This window comes from Brienomyrus brachyistius, chromosome 13 (genome assembly GCF_023856365.1).
Source record: "Brienomyrus brachyistius isolate T26 chromosome 13, BBRACH_0.4, whole genome shotgun sequence".
In the NCBI taxonomy this organism is placed as follows: Eukaryota; Metazoa; Chordata; class Actinopteri; order Osteoglossiformes; family Mormyridae; genus Brienomyrus; species Brienomyrus brachyistius.
Genome location: NC_064545.1, coordinates 7,621,396 through 7,641,062, shown reverse-complemented (window position 1 = coordinate 7,641,062; position 19,667 = coordinate 7,621,396). Strand labels below are relative to the sequence as shown.

The 19,667-nt window shown below is 43.3% G+C and overlaps 2 protein-coding genes across 3 annotated transcripts; one reads left to right on the top strand and one right to left on the bottom strand.

The window, feature by feature from the left end:
• Positions 1 to 10: 10 nt before the first annotated feature.
• On the bottom strand, positions 11 to 13,695 carry tmem86a (transmembrane protein 86A). 2 transcript variants are annotated; one of them, XM_048973522.1, is made up of 3 exons: positions 13,447 to 13,695; positions 6,283 to 6,547; positions 11 to 4,743 (listed from the first exon to the last, which is right to left on the bottom strand). In XM_048973522.1, the coding sequence occupies exons 1-3, from the start codon at positions 13,558 to 13,560 to the stop codon at positions 4,316 to 4,318; spliced, it is 807 nt and encodes a 268-aa protein (XP_048829479.1). In that variant the 5' UTR covers positions 13,561 to 13,695; the 3' UTR covers positions 11 to 4,315. The 2 variants fall into 2 exon arrangements, with proteins under 2 accessions (XP_048829479.1, XP_048829480.1); XM_048973523.1 differs by lacking the exon at positions 13,447 to 13,695 and adding an exon at positions 12,383 to 13,419.
• Positions 13,696 to 13,755: 60 nt separating this feature from the next.
• spty2d1 (SPT2 chromatin protein domain containing 1) lies at positions 13,756 to 19,663 on the top strand. The gene is made up of 6 exons (XM_048973483.1): positions 13,756 to 14,262; positions 15,699 to 15,813; positions 16,792 to 18,264; positions 18,560 to 18,710; positions 18,838 to 18,915; positions 19,166 to 19,663. Exons 1-6 carry the CDS (start codon positions 14,200 to 14,202, stop codon positions 19,263 to 19,265), a joined length of 1,980 nt encoding a protein of 659 aa, XP_048829440.1. The 5' UTR covers positions 13,756 to 14,199; the 3' UTR covers positions 19,266 to 19,663.
• The last annotated feature ends 4 nt before the right edge of the window (positions 19,664 to 19,667 follow it).

The window sequence follows — 19,667 nt, the reverse complement described above, 5'->3', positions numbered from 1 at the left end:
TAACAAATGGTTAGAGTTTGCATTGTACTTGCATTTATTTATCACGTATTTAATTCACATTCATAGCAGTTTTCTACAGGTAACAAACGGTGTGGTCCTGTATAATTATTATTCCCAAATAAAGTAATAAAGGAAAACACACAGGTGAAAATTCAGGACAATAAGGCAAGAATAATGTGATATACATATATATAAATATCACTAAAAAAGAACGTCATCAACACTTGATAACCATTATACTTATTTTTGAACCAATTCAGTAAAAACAAAACCAATAAAATAGCACTTCTGCAAAGGTATTGGTTATTGTATGCTTGGATAGTCTCTCAGGATACTATATCACAAGATACTGGGATCTCACGCCAGTTCCATCTCTTTTACAGCAAACACACATTAGTTACAGCTCCAAATATCACAGCTGTGCCTTATAAAGGACTCATTTCCCCTGCAATATTAAACTGACAGGAAATAAAGGAGGTGTATCATTAAAGGGCATCCCATAATGCATCTTTTTTGGGGGGTGAAAGAGTCACCTTCTGAAAATGCAGTACGGCGCTAACCTTTACGCTCACAAAATACCGCGTGATCCTTGGGTCACGGCATACAGCCACACGGTTCGGTGATTCGAGGGAAGAGACCACAGTGGAAAAAAACTGGTGTAAAGCTTGCATGTAAACAGCCTCTTTTAAGTCGGCTGGTAAAATTACAATTAGCCTGTTGACTTTCCGCATGTTTAGGTCCGGTGGTTCGCCTGAATCAGACGCTTCTGTCTGCCATCGATGGCAGTGGGGCTTGGGCACGCCGTGCCAACACATTACTGGAGTGTTTCTCAATCCGGTCCTCAGGGACCGGCAGACAGTCCGCATATTTGCTCCCACCCAGGAGCTGGGAAGGGAACAAAAACGTGGACCGTCTGTCTGTGTGTCTCCGGGGACTGGGTTGGGAAACGTTGCATTACTGATATTACAGAAATTGTTGTACAGATTGTAACAGTGACACTAAATAGAAGCACAGATCTAGATGAGGGGAAGAGTGTACATGCAAAAGCGAAAGGGACAGAATGGATACGAGGAACCACAGTAAAAACTAACAAAAAACAAAATACACTGCATTATCTGTGCAGCTTCACTGGTGCTTTCACCCTCCTATCACAACAGGTGGCTGTAGCAACACTGAAAACCCAAAGCACTTCGTACGGACAGCATTCCTGGTCTTCACAAAAAGACAGAAGAAACAACGAAGCCTTTGAAGGAGGGTAAAGCGATCCCTGGATTATTCCGAGTCCCCCGTGACTGATAGAGGGAATGAGGGAAATATAGACCTCTCTGTTTTCTAATGTCGGCCCGAAATCAGCCCCGAAAAGACTCGTCCCTAAAGGAGTGTACAAGCAGATCACTTTCTGGGCCAGAAATTTTTATCTGATAAAGAACGCAGAGCAAACATAACAATCGGACCAAAAGAAACCATAACTTCCTCATTTCTCTTTGTTTTCTCTTGTAAATGTAATACTTTTTTCACACCCGGAAAATGAAAGAGCTTTTTAATCTCAGATCATTGGATTACGGAGTAACGCAAAGGCCTGATCCCAGGTTTTCTCCTTCACTGTTATTTCTTTAGACACGAGTAAATAAGTCATGCCAGCAGGTCACTTCTGAGGGCTCAAATTGTCGGGGTGAAAAGCAGGGCCATCTATAATCTCCCTGCTCTGTTAAACTGAAGACTGACCAGCCATTTCAGCCAAAATAAGCCGTCTGATAAACTCAGGACACTGGACAAAAGGGCAGTTATTACTGACTGGGCATAAACATTTTGCTGACACGCTGACCCCAGTAAGCAAAAACAAAATGAGCACAGACTAAGCAATTTTCAGAAATAATCACAAAAAATGTCACCATACAAATACGCAGCTGACCCCCCCCCCCCCCCCCCCGCAAACACACACTGCCTCCACATCTCAGTACCAGTCATTTCCAGTGACATGTTCCTCCCTGCGGCATTTGTCACGAGACTCTTATACATGTGTCGCGGTTGAAAAATGGTCAGAAGTCTTCATTTAACACCACTTCCCAGCGAGCACAGCCATTACTCGCCCATTACTCGTTGCCTAAGAATTCTCCATATTCATCCAGAAGACGAATGACATGCGCTATTTAAAAACACCAGACAGAATGAGGAACTGTGCCTGAAACATTCCGTACAGAATTCCGCATTTGAATTCCTCTTGTCATTTGAAGCATTCTCATTTGAATTTGCTTCTTGCTTGGAATAGCATTTAAAATCACTGGTAATAAAACTGATAATAATTAATAAACCCATATCACTATCGATAACACGAAAATAATTTATAACCACAGTATTCACTTACGGTTTACGCCAGTTAGTTCTGAAAGGAAGAAAAATATACAGGGGGAAGAAAACCGGACAGAGCAGCTTAGAATACTTTAAAAAACAATGGAGCTTGGATCCAAATGGCCCTTATGCTGTGTGCAGATGTCAGACGCAAAGCTGAATTTGCCCAGCAACCCTACAGTGTCAAGGGGAAAGTGGCCCTAATGTTTCCTCCCCAGGAAGAGGAAGACAGGGAAGTGTCAGTATCCCAAAACTGGGTATGATTCAGCGGAGTTGGTAGATAAGGTACTATGTGCGTGATCGCCCCCTCTGCCAGCCTAAGAAACAGGGGCCATCATTCTCCCATTCCAGCATCTTTTCCCCAAAAGGAGCGACCGGTGTACTAGTAGCACGTGTCCAGTTCTGTCCATCTCCTAGCTGGACAGAGGGACCGACATACAAGTTTGCCATAAACTCCCAAGCGAAATTTGGGGCATTTTCCACGAGGATACAGTGTGAAATACAAACAAAAATTATTTTAAAGAGCACTATATTTAAATCCCATTTATTCTACATTTCTAGAAATATTTCACAGCAATATTCCAGGAATGTCCTTAAAAAGATCTGATTGCGAGCAAAGAGCCGCAGAATCCCAAAATCACCCTGCCCGAATACTTGATCTTCTGTATTTTCCAGAAAATGAAAGCTGCAAATCACATGTGCAATAAATAATACAGACACTCAATAAACAAAATCATGTACTGGCACGGACTGGGGTTTGATTGCCAGGTGCCATAGCTCCCATTCTGAGAGAGACTTACAGTCATCCAGTATTACAAAGCAAGCCCTCCTGCAGCCCTTTCTCCGCTGTACAGAATGGGACTGATTGCTGTCCTTAGAGAGAACTGAAAAACAGCAGAGTGCCCGCTTGCATGGTTAGCCCCCTTTCCCTTTGATAAAGGCTCAGAAGCAGGGACTCACCTGCATAGTGCTACACCCTGGGCGGACCGGCGTCTGTAGGCTTTAATGACACAGACAGGACTGTAGATAAATCCGCAAGCTGAAAGCACAACGAAAGGGGTCCCAGGCTGTTCTCATGGGAAAACGCCTCATTGAAGAGTTTCTGGTAATTAACCTATTCCCGGGAGTGGAAGTCTGGGTGGCGTAGTGAGACAGGGAAAATCAAAACACTTTGAAATGCTGGACTTAACTCATAACTCATATTCCATGCTGACAGCTACCAAAGAAAGCATATGCTGCCATCTGAAACTGATACTGGGTGGTTTATATAATCTTAAACCACCGGTGTTTAATTAACATCAGAGACAGGGTCTGTAACACTAAAGGCAGGAGAAAACCAGCTCCTAACAAAATAGACCCTCAGGTGACCAATCAGCTTCCACTCCCCGGACCCGAACGGCAGCAGCATGGCAAACCTCGGCGGAGGACCCGATATCCGCAGGAAATCGGAATCCACAAAAAGGACACAGCCGGGCCCGTCGTGCTCGGGTTTAGAAACAGGAAGACAAAAAGCCGGGAGGGGGAGGGGGCGGATCAGCGGGGGTGGCGGGTGGCCGGGGGGCAAAGCAATGCCACACAAAAAGCACAATGACAGCTGGAAAGCTGTCAGCCACATGTGCGTAGGACACGCAGCCGGTCACCTAAACAATTCCTTTTAGCAAAGGTATAAAAGGTACCACACTGTATGAAACAGCACCAAGTTGAAATTTTAGTGTTGGACCACAGACTTCAATTCAGGTAGGTAGGGGGGAGGGGCGGGGCTTCTGAGGGGGCGTGGCGCACTATCGAACAGATAGAAGGTATTGGGTCTACAGAGTCCTCCGTCGATATGCATTTCCTACTCTAAGCCACTCCCCTAGCGACCGCCTGCATTTATTCTCCACTAAGCTGAACGGAAAGAGCTACACAAGGGAGACGATGCTGAGGAAGGCCTGAGAGGGGGGTCCGTGGGGGGGCCAAGACGGCATCACACCCGCTTCCGAGATGCTTCGGCATCCTGGCACTCGACAGCGGACAGGGCGATCAGCATCTGGGCAGCGTAGTAGGTAGCCATGATAATGGCTCGCGAGTGCGGGACGGGAAAGCAGAACTTGTTGACGGCGATGGTCAGGTCAGACACCATGAAGAGCACAGCCCCCAAGCAGGCCGATAGCTTCGTCCAGGTCCACAGGTCATTGGCCAGCTGCACCCCAGCGATGGCCCGCCAGCCCATAAACCCGATCAGGGCGATGTAGACAGCCACCAGGTAGGTGAAAGGGCCTGACAGATAGGGGTAGAGCAGGGTATAACTAAGACCAGAGGCAGCGGCGATGACCAAACCCGCCGGCAAGTTGATTGGCTTCATCCCAAAGGCTGAGGAATACAGGATGTGGGTGATGGCAAACATGAACAGCCCTGCAATCAAAAGGACATGATAAGGGTCAGAACAAACGGAGAAGATTGACTCACGGATCCAGCTCATCCATGAGAATAAATCCAAAGACAAACACTAAGCTTGACAGGTCACCATAATTATGTGAAGAACAAAGGTTGGCATTTACAGTTTACCCTGCAATATGAGAGGGATGTATTCAGCATTAGATAAACATCAGGTAACACTTTCTCTGAATGCTGTGTCTATAAGAATCTACTAACACATTCATAACACATAATATTGCATTCATAAGGCACAAGCAATCTCTATTATGTTTTATGCTTTATGAAGCTCTCATCTATAATGCATTATACATACACTATATGGACAAAAGTACTAGGACACCTGGCCATTACACCTACAGGAACTTTTATGACACCCCATTCTAAAGCCATAGGCATTAATATGGAGTTGGTCCCCCCTTTGCAGCTAGAACTGCTGCCACTCATCTGGGGAGGCTTTCCACAGGATTGTGGAGTGTGTCTGTGGGAATTTTTGCTCATTCATCCAGAAGAGCATTAGTGAGGTCAGGCACTGATGTTGGATGTGAAGGCTTGGCTCACAGTCTCAGTTCTAATTCATCCCAAAGGTGTTTGATGGGGTTAAAGTCAGCACTCTGTGCAGGCCAGTCAAGTTCTTCTACACCAAACTCACCCAACAATGTCTTTATGGACCTTGTTTTGTGCACTGGGGCACAGTTATGCTGGAACAGAAAAGGACCTTCCCCAAACTGTTCCCACAAAGTTGGAAGCATAAATTTGTTGAAAATGTCTAGGTAATCTGAAGCATTAATAGTTCCCTTCACTGGAACTAAGGGGCCTGGCCCAGTCCCTGAGAAACAACCCCACACCATTATCCCTCCTCCACCACACTTTACAGTTGGCACAATGCAGTCAGGCAGGTAACGTTCTCCTGGTATCTGCCAAACCCTGACTGTCAGACAGACAAGTGTGATTTATCACTCCACGGAACACGTTTCCACTGCTCCAGAGTCCATTGGAATTGCACTTGGTGATGTCAGGCTTGCATGCAGCTGCTTGGCCATGGAAGCCCATTGCATGAAGCTCCCAGCACACAGTTTTTGTGCTGCAGTTAATGCCGAATACTGCTGTTGCTTACTCAGCATTCGGCGACCCTGCTGTTACTTTACGAGTTTTTCTTTGTTCCTAAAAGCTACCACTTTGCAATAATACCACTTACAGTTAACCAGGGAATATTTAGCAGGGAAGGAATGTCACAAACGTACTTATTGCAAAGGTGCCATCCTGTGACAGCATCACGCTTGAATTCACTGAGCTCTTCTGAATGACACATTCTTTCAGAAATGTTTATAAACCTGACTGCATGGTAAGGTGCTTGACTTTATACACCCGTGGAAATGCGTCGCAATACTTTTGTCCATAAAGTATATATATATATATATATATATATATATAGTGCATTATAGATGAGAACTTCATTGGAGCTTATGAAGTATTATAATCAACAACAAGTTAAATACAGAAATGGGATCATTTTACCGTGACTGAAGTAACCCTGTTCTTGCCAAATCAGGAAGGCATCTCCCAGGGCGGAGAATATGAGGCCGGCCAGGATCTTTCGGGCACTGGAGTGGGCACCCAAAAAGCCGATGCCATGGGCGAGGAGGAAAACCCAAAGGCAGAAGATAGGCAGACACTTGATGAGTGCGCTGAACCAGGAGGGGCTGGAGGTAGGCAGCCAGAGCACAAAGTACACACAGGTCGCCTTGAAGAAGGGAACTAGCTTGGGTCCTTCGCTCTTCACCTGAAATGATAAGATGGTGAGGTATTTTAAGTCTGTGGCCCAACCCTCTTCAACTCCTTTTAGCCCAAAATTACGTCAGGGAGCTGGAAGGGAGCAAAAATGTGGACTGTCTGGCACGGAGCTGCGAGGGAGCAAAAATGTGGACTGTCTGGCACGGAGCTGGAAGGGAGCAAAAATGTGGACTGTCTGGCACGGAGCTGGGAGAGAGCAAATACATTGGGTCCCTGAGGACCAGGTTGAGAAACACTGGTTTATGACACTTCAGAACAGAAGTACTGCACCATGGTTGCCACATTTACCACACACCTCCAAGAACTTAATTACATACAAGCAAAAACAAAAAAAAATACGTAATTCGTCTTTTACATAAAATGCTTTGCAGCTGGGACGTATAAAATTCTTGATACCTCACTATCGTACCAAGGGAAGACATCTTACGCCAAGCACTGGGATGTTTCTCTAGTTTCAACAGTGTTAAAATAATTGAATTCATTTACAAATTAGTTTATGAATTTGTTTACGAAGAGAACACTCATTTCAAACAGAAGGCTACATTCATTTCAGGTCAACAATGCTGTCAGGAAAAAGGATGTTAGAATGGGAAATGATACCAGTCAGTGTCCCAGCAATATGCATACAGGAAATGAAACGTATGACTGGTTGAATCCGACATTCAATAGTTTGAAAACGTGTGCAAACCCAACCGAGCTCAGTAAATATGTAAGAGGAGCATATACAGGTTAAAACTGAAAACTCACCCAAGGAGATTAACAAAATGAGACACAAAGTGATTTTTTTCCACATTCCCAGCAGGCCTCAGCCCTGTCCAAACATCTTCTAAGATGCATCTCACCAGATCGTCACTGGTGCCCCTGGTGATCCTTCAGGCAAACGGAATTCGTTCACAAGCCACGTTATGTCTTTCTTTAAAGAGTCATATCCTCAGAGCCGGCGGAGCTGGTTTGGCAAAGAGAGCAAACAGCAAGTAGGACAGTGATCTGGGAAGACTATTCAATCTCAACGGCTCCATCACTTCCAAAGTAAAACAGATTTTAAACGTCATGGCAGAAAGCTATGCACCAGCTGATGCAATCAAAACAGTCACTTCTAATTTAGCTTTGTGCTGGCAACTTATGAATCTCCAGAACAGAGGAAATGTATTTTATTTTCTGTAGCACATCTCTAGGACAAGTCTGTTTCGGCTTTGATGGAGGCCCAGTTACTAGGTTATAAATAATTTCTATAGGAAGGTCACATGTCCCTGAAAGCCATGCTGTGAAACCCATTCTTAGCTGACTAACATCAGACACCATACAGAGACTATTGCAAGGATATCCTGCAGGAAACTAAGGGGATATAACACAAAGACTTGCTTTTGAAAACTTATCCCTATTGCAGCATTTACACATCAGTTAGAAAGATGAATATATACAGATTAAATCTCATTGATCATTGAAGCTGTCCACTGTAAATCTTCATTGTCATTTCAGTTGCCATGAATGTCTTCTGTGAGCTCAGAAAAAGAAAATACATCGGCATGACAAGGACAGCCACGTGGGAACTGAACTATGAAGTTCACATGGTTTGTTTTCTCGCCAACGGTGAACTTAAGGAGACAGAAGTGAGTATTAAGTGAGGTTCCTCTGCAGAATTGCTGTGCTGCAGTTGAAGGATTTTAATTTCTGAGCATGACCCGGCTTGTGAACAGAAAGCTCTACATTATAATTCGCGTTTCTCCTAACGTGCTGCTGGCGGAGAGTGAGGACACCACGGCTTTCTCAACACGATAAAAGAGGCCACGTTAGAACTCCATGGCAAAAGTGCATCCTTCTAGACTGCAAAACATCTCACCTTAGGCCCATATATACAGAAAGCGCAAAGCCATGACAACTGTCAGACTGTCATAATTCACAAATGTTTATAAAAAGCCATAACACAGTACAGACATGTTTTTAAGCATTATTACTGCTTTATGAAGCTTTCTCTAATAATGCATTATAGACACCTTCATATTGCTGTACAAAGCATCCTAATTCTTAAGATTTATACTGACCATTATAATGCATTGTGAAGGTATCTATCTATAGTGCATCAGATAGATACATAGATAGATAGAGATAGATCATTGATCATAGATAGATCTTTTATTAATCTAAATAGATAGTTCCCAAAGGATTTTTTTTAAAGAATGCTTTAATAATTCTCATGCCAACTATTATAAAGCATTATGAAAGCATCTATAAAGTTTAATGCATAATAGATGTTACTGAAAATATTTACATTGTTTTTATGCTTCTGCAGTACTGTCATTGTAAAGTTCCAGAGCAAAACTGAATATTTTATATACACACACAATGTGTACAAACAGGGTCTGTGACCATATGCTTTCATTCAGTTTGATCTATTCTATTGTTTCAGTATCTATTGTTTCCACACAAATATCTCTGCAGCTCAGACTGTGTGTGACCTCCAAATAAATCATTTGTGGTGCTAATACACATGCGTCCTTCAAGAAATGCAGATCTAACAGAGCCGATGCTCAGTGCCGACCGTAACGTCTGTATGCCCCCTATCTCCACAGCGCAGCCCAGTCAGATGACGTAAACCACGCTCATCTCACGGGGAAACAAATGTACCAATCCAAGATGGATAAACTGCTTCTAGTGCCATGTGAATGGGACCTATAACAGTGCTTAACGCCACACTAAAAGGTGCTACATGTTTTGCAGGGAGCACAAAGGTCTGGCTGAAAAGGCATCCGCTGTACTCTCAGGTAAGATCATGTCACACCGCTAAGCATCAACCGCTTAGGACAGGAAGCATGACCCAGTTGAAAGACGAAACCATAACACTGTGGAACACCGTATCCCTCAACACCTGCTTGCCTCCTGGGTAGATCCATTGGTGGAACAGATGCCGCCTTTTCATGGAACATAACACACAGGATTACCAAAACATTTCTACATTAGTTATACATTAAGATCATTTTCTAGATGGGAGAGTAGTATACAGAAGAATTATACAATTGTTTACAGAAACGTTCACAGACTGGACCCTGTGACAATGGTTTTCAGGAACTCTTCAAGTTTCTTTAATGGGTTTAGGAAGAAATTTATTGCCAGGAATCCCCTCCCCCCCCCCCCCCCCCCCACACCACCACCACCACCACCAATGAGGTTCTGCGAAACACATCCGGCCAACAGGCCCGAAGAGGGACAACAGTGGAAGCATGCTGATTGGGGTACTAAGCTTATGCAAGAGAGTCAGGGAGGAGGGACTTAGACTGCAAGCCTAAAAAGTCTGCATAGATCCCCAACAATGAAATCTAATAGTCATGGACTCACACATGCATCTACAGATTCCAGTTTATCATCATTACTGTTATAATTAATCCTATCACCAAAATATTTAGAAGGTTATTATATAAATGACAGAGGTAAAATGGTGACCATTAGAAGGACCATTTAAAAGTCTGTATACATCCCCGTTTCTTTCCTACATTTGTCAAAAAACTATCTACATACAGATATTGAAATACACGTCGGCTAGTCTGATATTGTTTTCTCATGTCGCATGCCAGCAGGAGGTCCGGAGGCGCTACTAAATTGCCAAGCTTCTGAAGGAGGGCTGTAATAATTGTGACTGAGAGGTTTTATCTCCTTCACAAAACCAGGGTACCAAGCGTCTCAAAATTAACAAAGGAGGCCGTCTACACTGAGCCACAATAAATACAGGTTTGTAAACTCAGTCTTAATAGCCATGCAAGGTCCCTGACAGAAAAAGGGGGGGCTACCCTAGGATATGTCCTGGGAGGGGGTTAGGGTTACATTCACTGTCACAGACACAAACGAGCAGGTATGAAGTGGCCCGTTCACACAGCTCCAGGAAGCAGCGTGGTCCTGCCAATGGTATAAAATCCCCATCACTACACGTCCATCGACCTGGCAGTCCTGAGGTTTAATGCTTTAACCACCACACAAACTTGATAACCCTCACTTCTAATTTTGTCCGTATGTGTGAGACGAGCAGTCGGTTTACCTTTCCCATTTCACTTTAACTGGACAACGCTGGTTTCTTGGCAAAGGCTGGCAGCGGAGGGCAATGTTACCAAGGACGATCTTTGAGCAAATTGAGAGAACAGCCACGCTGCTATACGAGGACGGCCTGTCCTGCTTCAGGAGTGGCACTGCCCAGGGGTGTCATCTTTATATTTTTGCCCAGAGTAAAAACAAAAAACAAAGTATGATCTCTGCTGAATTAATATTCAAAAATCTATTTTTCTAGTATTAAAGAATTTTACAATGTTAATAGCCCTTGGTTCAATACCAGTTTAATTATGTTGCACAATTGTAGAATATTTATCACAGTAATAATAATTTAGCGTGGCTGTTTGTTAAATCATATTTTAATTTTTAATGGGTTTCCATACAGTTGATTAGGTATCTTGTTTGGCTTAGAAATAAAAGCTTAACTGTTACCCGTACCTGTACCAATACAGCAGCTGGTTTGTAATGCACACCAAATGGTATCAGCTAGAATTTCCACTAGTAGAAGCATGCGAAAGTCACTTAGTTTAGCGACTGCATCATGACCGTCCTTTTCCTCGCATATTGCAATCAGGAATTAGGGAAGTGGCCGTAGAATATGCGGCTTCAGATCTGCAATTATTGTCTTATCACTGACGTTATGATTATTCTCATAACAATAATAATAAAAGAATTCCCTCTGCAGAACGACAGAAATTGTTTTAACAGGTCTACATAGAGATTGTACAAAAAAACTGGAAGTGATAATAGTCGTGGGAAGGGGAAGAAAACTATAGGAGATACAGAGACGGGCTCAGAGAGCCAATGTAAAGGGCATCATCTTACGCATTACCGCAGGCTGCTAACGAGCGCATGCGCTGCTTGGACGCTACAGGAAAAAGACAGAATAGTCGTCACATGATTTTGAATCGGGTTGTTGAGTAAAAGACAAACAAAGCGAAATTCATAAAAACGAAACGCTGACTGCTGACGTAGTTGTCAAATGATTCCTATATTAGAAAATTGGATTACAAAGCGTACTAGAAAAACTACAAATTTAACCGTGAACCCTGGTCGCCGTTTTGAGTTTTTAAAAACAGGACAAGAGTTTTTTTTAAGGATATACTTTCCACTTATGCGATCTAACCCGACAACGGTCCGGGAATAAGCGCACGATGGGATTCGCAACACTCTAGCAAAATGCAGGAAATGCAAGTTTTAATAATGCACATCAAGCAGGCTTGTAGCTCAGTTAGATGTCTGTGTTATTATTTATAGAAAAACAATACAAATGTAATTGTTCCTATGCAAAATACTGCATTCCTATGGTGAATAAGAGGTGAATAAATTCACGTGATGGTATTTTTGTGATTATTACTAATCGATTCTAACCGGCTTCATTGTGTCGCAACATAAACACGGACATGCTTTTATTGATCACGTGCTTAATGTTTTTCAAAGAGAAGAGCAGACAGCACAACACATGCGAATGCCAGTGTATTTAAAAACAGACATCGGTTGTATTTTTTACCATGTTGAAGCATAAACCATTTAAACGTTTAAATAAGTCGCTTAAATTATCCGTATTCAAAAATATTCCTGATATTCCCATATTCTTTTTATCCTTTTAAAGAGATGATGTCCCTCTGTCTACCTGATGTCATTTGTTTATTAATCACATAGATGTAAAACATTCGACTGTGGTGTTTAGATATAAACTTATAGAAATGTGAGAAATGCAGAGTAAAATTTTAACAATGAATCGGTTTAGTGAGCGGTTTAGGATCCACGAAAGATTAGAAATACTTACCACTGTGACAGGAGAAACCATTTCTGGTTCGATGCCACCGTGAGAAAATTATAATCAAAATATACAACAGCGACGTTTCCGCTTTGATTCCGCTAGAAATAATGCAAGAGCTTTCTTCTATAAGCGATTGTTGTTGTCTTTTTTTTTTAGATTGGGCTGACATCAAGGGGCGGGAATAACTTTGTTATAATCGTGGGAGGAGATATATCGGTGAATTCATAGGTTGTTGCTATGATCGACGCGGCTACTATTCTAAATGAGGAGGAGTTTAGACAACGTGACGCCCATATAGAGGAGGGTAATACACCAGTGTTTACAAATGAAATCTAATCGTTTTGTATACAGCGCTTCGCTTTCAAGAAAGACATCTAAGAACATTAAAGTAAACGATATTATTCCATGAAAGACAAATGGCTGAAATTTGTTTTATGGCACAGGCATAAATTGAAAATTAATTAAGTAAAATGAATAATCTAGCACATCTCTGATCAGACTGCGGTCCCACGACTCCGACGAGCCGTAGAGAATAGATAGATAACCCAGTACAGTATTTTCACTCTCTCCTCCCCTCCAGACGACGCTACAAGTCCATCACTAAGAACTTCAAGACTGTTAAATACACACTGATAACTTGCAGTGTAATCCCAGTCACCACAGTCATTTATTAATCAGTGCCACTTGAAACCTCAGCAGTTTGTCCTATAGGTTACTGTATATTGTATGTTATTGTCCACCATGTCACTATTTATTGTTATATGTTGCTTAATTCTGCAGAGACGTACGCAAGCAAATATTTCTTTGTATTTCTGCGTATATAAATAACAATAAAGCTTATGAATCCCTGACCCCTTTGAAATGCAGGACGTAGATGATCGTTACACCAACTGTTGAGTACTGATGACATCTCCTGGTACAAAATGTTCATGCAACCGCACAACAGACGAAACTACTTAATAATTCTCGTCCGCAAATATCAATTTCGAACATACTGTTAATGTCAACGGGATTTATATTACGTGGCATTTTGGACCATGAATGAAACTGAACCGATCTGAATTACTCACCAGTATATACTGGTACAGAGAGGCGTCCAGTACCGCTCCCAATATAACCACATTACTCACTAAATGACTAGTTAGTGTTGTACACTCAGTATTCACTTTTCTTATAAAAATCATTTGAAACTAGCTATTTTACTCAATTGATAATACACCACTTTTAAAAATTAGAAAGTTCAGGAAAACTCCCGGTAAAGATCCTCTTACGTAACACAACTCACTCAGACATGCAACACATTGTGCGAAACATCGCGCGACTCGCACGGAACGCATACATTCAGAATGCCAGCTCATGAAATGATTCAGGGCGGAAGTGACGCAATCGGGGATGACGTCAGACAAACGTCCACTGGAAAACACGGCCGAGTCTTAACCAAATTGCCACTGGAAGCTAGTCGGCTATATTTGTCACGTTATACGCGAAGCTGGGTTAATTATTGGTGTCGCTGAAAACCCCATGTGCGGGTTTTATGCAGGCTGTCTTTCCTGGGCCTCGCTTTCATGTCATACCTTTAATGTTTGTTTTTCTGGCTGTTTTTAATTGGCTAGGCTGGCGAGTTGAATCGCTAGATAATTAGCTGGATGGCTAGCTAAACGTTAAAGCTCGCATTGGCTGTGCGGAACAATGATGGCGTTTTAAGTCCCCGATAAGCGGTTGCTTTGCAATTCCGGGGTTGGTACGGGAGGGAGGGGGGACTCTAGCTAGCAAGCTAACGAGCGAGGACCGGGAGAACACCTACTTTTTTCGGAGCTACTAAAATGGATTTCGAAAATATATTAACGCTTGCCTCTCAAAACCAGGGCCTCAGCGCTTTGCCGACGGTGGGTATAGATAAATTTAAGTATGGATGAAGACTGGCGTTATTCTCTAGGGCACTGATTACATAGATACCCAGGTAGTTCACTCTGCGCAATCCATCAAGTTAAATGACCAACTTCATATTCGCTGTAGCCTGTTTGATCGAGACACTCCTTCCCTTACGGGTTTTGTGTATGTAGTATGTTTTTCATGCCGTGTGTAAGACTCAAAGGCTTCTGTATTTTTAAAATGCACTTTCTGCAGTTTGATTGCGAGACTCCAACATAGCTGCTTTAGAACGGTGGGCGCTTTACGCCCCGCATGGACGCTTATGTCCCGCGGCTGAAGGATCCGTCCAGCAATGGTCCGGTACATTTTGCAATGTCAGTGACATGCTTCCCTCCGCTAACCAGGACCGTGACAGTTACAGAGCCTGAAACAGTTTTTCGCTTAATAAAGCAGCGATCCGAAGCTTACATGTGGTGTCTTATTCAGTCGAAGCAGCTGTTAGTATCAGTCTGGGCGTTTAATACTCACGGTCACTAAGTTATCCCAATACTTGCGTAGGTTTTTTTAATTAATGTTTGCATGAAATTAAAGGAAAAAACTGTTCTAAGTATCTTTTACGAGTACCGTAGCACTTTTATGTTGTATACAAATGGATGTGTCTTCTCGCAGATCTTAAACGACGAATCAGGATCTTTATGAATGAACTGAAATGGAAATTACGGTAGAAAGTAAATGCCACCTTGATCTGTTCTCGTAAACTGACACCGTCTTCATCGTTCCCAGTACAGGTCCGCTGCGTATTCTGTGTTTCTGATCGGTATTAAGTGCTACTGTAACTGCTGTAAAAATTAACTCCGTTCATCGTTCAGGGTGGTAATTTTTTCTATTTTAAGTTACCAAATCAGATTACATGTCTCCCATCTCCCTTACATAATTATTTGACTTAGATTATTTTTACTGTACATATTGTCCTGTTTAATTGCAGATGTTAATCTGTGACAGAATAATAGTTTCTCCACTGGATGTTTTTCAAAACGTTTGCAAAATCACAATGGCCTTTGGATTACATTCCCCTGTGTGTCAACTGAGGTTTGCAAAATGGTGGTCTAACCCATGTCACCTATTGCCTTCCTTCAATATATATTTTTCTCCTCCCATAATGTCAAATATGCAAATGGTAAACCATCAAAAACTGTTTTTCTCCTCCACTTCTGCTGTCATGGCAACTATTTTTTTTTTTTTTTTTTTTTACATCACATCCATATTTGTCCACTGTTAGTTTCCATAGAAACGATTAATTTGCTCAGAAGGGCGAATGTTGCAAATGTATCGGAAAGAAAATTGCCTAGAACGTCTCTCTGGTGTTAAGATGCTGTGTATCTTTCCGTACTTTGTCGTGTTCCAGTAACCTTGTATGTTCTCTCCGTGCTGTTGCCTGGCTTCGCCACAGAAGCGGTATAGTCTGCAGGCGGGCCCTGCGAAAAAGCACCCCAGGGTTAAAGGTGTGGAATCAGCTGCAGTGCAGGCCTTCCTGAAGAAGAAAGAGATGGAGCAAAAAAAGAAAGGTACACAGAATATGCACCTCGCAAAGTCTGTCATGCACCTTCATGTTGCTGCTATTACTCGTGCTATGATGTTATTAACATTGGTTTTACCAGTAACTCTTTACTTAATGGGGCACAAATATTTTGTAATAACTTGGTTACTACTGTAGTACAAATTATGAACAAATCATGGATAAATATAGTTGCTACTTGAGATAAATGGTACATTGATTCATTAATGATGAACAAACGTGAGATCTGTTTTTCACTTGTTCCTTCAGTAGTTTGCAAAGATTTACAGAATTAACAGATATAGTAAAAAGTATAATAACTGCTTGAGATAAAACATGTCACATTTCATTAATGATGAATTAACATAAGATCAGTATGTAACTAAAACTTAGTTTGTGGATAATTAATACACAAGTACAGACACTCCTTACTTAATGACCGAGTTCCGTTCCTATGACTAGGTCGTTAAGCAAATTGGTCGATAAGAGAGGAGCCACCCATTACCAATATATCAAACATACTGTACTGGTAGTGGGATTGTGTCCAGCATCCTAGTTCTTTGTACTTGGGTATACCCTTAAAATGATATTGAATAACGACTTATGAACAGTTCAAGTTACGAACGGCGTCCGGAACGTGTATCATTCGTAAGTAGAGGCGCGTCTGTAGTAAAAAAAAAATCTTATAACAGTAGGAACACTGTAATAAACAGAGGAAATCAACCTAATGTATATTACTGAGGTTTGCATGCTGTACAGCATCCAATAACAATGGGCCGAACAGCTGGTTATAGGTCTGCGTGGTCGTTAAACAGGTAAGTCATTAAGTGTGTAGTAGCATAATACTATATCTTTTGTGCCCCATCAAGTTCAGTGATACCGTTTTATCTGATTCTACAGTTGCATGCTTTACAAAAGCATTTCAGGTTAAACTTAAAGGTACATGATTTTATCTGCATTTTAATTAGCCCAACTTAATGTATTTCAGAGATGGAAAGCAAAAAAGTAAAAGAGGATTTGTTGGCAAAGAGGGTGGAACTTAAGTCTGACCGGAAAGCTCGGGCGATGGCGTCACGGACCAAGGACAACTTCAGGGGCTACAATGGCATCCCTGTGGTGGACCAGCCTAAGAAGAGGCATCCGAAGGGTTATCCAGTTCAGGAGGGCATGGAGGACTTTGTGGACGATGAGGATAACTATGAATATTCACAGACAGACTCTGAGCCTGAGCCCGAGCCCGAGCCTGAGCCTGAGCCCGAGCCTCGGAATGATAAATCCCTCGCTAAATCTTCCGGGAGGCCTTCTGGCCCAGGCAGGCCTTCTGGCCCAGGCAGGCCTTCTGGCCCAGGCAGGCCTTCTGGCCCATGCAGGCCCGTCCCGCCGCCCATGAACTTTGAAGATCTCTTGAAACTGGCCCAGAAGAAGCAGTTTGAGCCGGTTGAGCTGAAACCAAAAAAGAAAAGCGAAGAGAGACTCCGGACGGCCGAGGAACTGAGAGAGCTGGAGCTGGAGAGGAGGGCAAAGAGGCAGGATAGAGGGCGGGAGGCGAAGCCAGAGAGAGAGCACAAACCCCAGGGTAACCCCAGTACCTCAAAGAAGTGTTTACAGGAAAAGGACGCATGGAATGGCAAGTCTCACAGGAGCTCCTCTGAGAAGCTCCCACAACGGGGTTCAGGGAAGAAGCCCAAAGCAGCTGCTTCTGGCGAGCGGCCACACGGGATCGCCAAGCCGTCTCAGGGAGACAAGCATGTGTCCAGCACCTCCAGTGCCTTAAACAGTAAAACTACAGCCAAAGCTAGTTCTCAGGCCCCCAGTAAACCCCCAGGCCCACGGCCTTTTCCAGGGCAGAAGCCCATGTCCAGCAGTGACCTTATGCAAAAGCGGGGCAACCCCCCTGTCCCACCGGGAAAGACGTCTGGATCGGGGATCCGGCCGGGTGTTGCCTCCAACTCCGCACCAACCCGAACGCAGGTCATGGGCCAGATGCGACCCGGAGCAGGCGGCTCAGTCAGACCGAGTCCAGGCAGTGAACACAGCAGGTCTTATGTCGTAAGTGGTATCGGCAAACAAATCAGGCCCGGCCAAGGCAACTCAGGGAAGGTGACGTCCACCACATCTGCTAGGTCAGGAACGGCGGAACCAATAAAGTCAGCCCGATCCAGTGACAATGGACAAATGCGATCTGGTGCAAGCGGTCCTCCCAGGTCGGGGATTCAACCACAGGCACGTCCCGGGGGGAGTTCCCAGGTCCGCCCTAGCAATGGTGGAATTTGCCCTCCAGCAAACGGACCTGGGCGGCCATGGAGTGGCGTTGCCGGGCCTGCAAACAACATGGGTTATGACCCTGGGAGGCCCAAATGTACGGTGGTAGCTGAAACTATCTCGTCTAAAAACGTAGCGCCCAGACCTGGGATGCCATCGAGACCTCCTCCAGGTCACAGACCGGTGATGAGACCTCCAGGTATGGCTTCCCCTTGTTTAAGAGCGAATTACCCTTTTGTTGATGCCCTTGTCTTATGATATTGGGTGAGGGGAGGTTGCCTTTTTTTCCCCAGAGGTGGTTTTCTGCACCCTCATTACCAAGTCACCATTTAATCTCCAGACAAAACACTGCCGAGAGACAGTGAGCATTCTCCTCTTAGTTTGACGAGTCAGCAGTGCTGGGTTTTCCATTGCCATTGTCGCTGGCTCTCATGCTTTGTTGAAGCTTGCATTGCTGCTTTGTGTGTTACGCCGCCTTTCTTTCTTTTATCCAGGTCCAATGCTACCTCCAATTACATCCAGTTACAAACGAAAATATGAAGACGAGTATGACCCTGAAATGGATGATTTCATTGATGATGGAGGTGTAGAACAAGACGAAATCTCCAAGCACATCAGGGAGATTTTTGGCTACGATCGGAACAAGTACGACAAGTGTTGTTTGTTTTATGTACTCGGTTGTCTTTTATTCCTCTTGCTTCTTGCAGTGTTAGATGACATAGTGGTTTGTTTTGCATAAGGAAATACATAGTCTTTGTACGTCTTTTGTCAGATACCAAGAGGAGAGCGACTATGCACTGAAGTTCATGGAAAGCAGCTGGAAGGAACAGCAGAAAGAGGAAGCTAGAAGGTGAACAGAATGTGGTTTATTGTGGGCTTGCTGACGGTGCGGTTCTCAGCCTTCCGAGCTTTCAGAGGCCAGTACCTGGAGTCTGGCAGTAAAGCTGTCTTGGGTGCTTAAAGATAAGGAGGAAAATAGTCATGAACGTTCTGAGAAATCACAAGGAAGAAAAAAAATGATGGTGTTTTTGGGGGCGGGGGAGTGACAATGAGGGTCCGGAAGCCATTATTTGCTTCAGTGTCCATTTCCCTTTTTTTAGTTTACGAATGGGCATCAAGGAGGATGAAGAGGACATTCGGATGGAGGAAGAGGAGAGACAAAGAAAACTGGCAGTGAAGACAAAACGAAAGAGAATGTGAGATTGTTAAAGAAGTGGAACGCGGCCGACGTATCTGCTTTTGCTTCTGCCGTTGTGCTATTTATTTCCCGAGGAGCTGGTTTGCACTATCGGAGAGCCCCACTTTCAAAATGGATCTACACCCAGTGAGGGATGAAAATATAATATAATATGAGAATAATGGCCTGAGAATTGTTTTTATAACTATATAAAAATTATGAGATTTCTGTACATTCAGTTGCTTTGCTTCTTGGAGAACAGCGTCTGTTTCCCGGTTATCGTCGGGTGCAGAATACAAGAACCACGGTCATTACCTGTAGACTTTTAGTTTTATTAATGCAGATAATTTCATGAGACATTTTGCCATTCTGTTAACATCTGTTATTTCTTGTTTATAAAGAAGAATGACCTTTCACTTTTTATT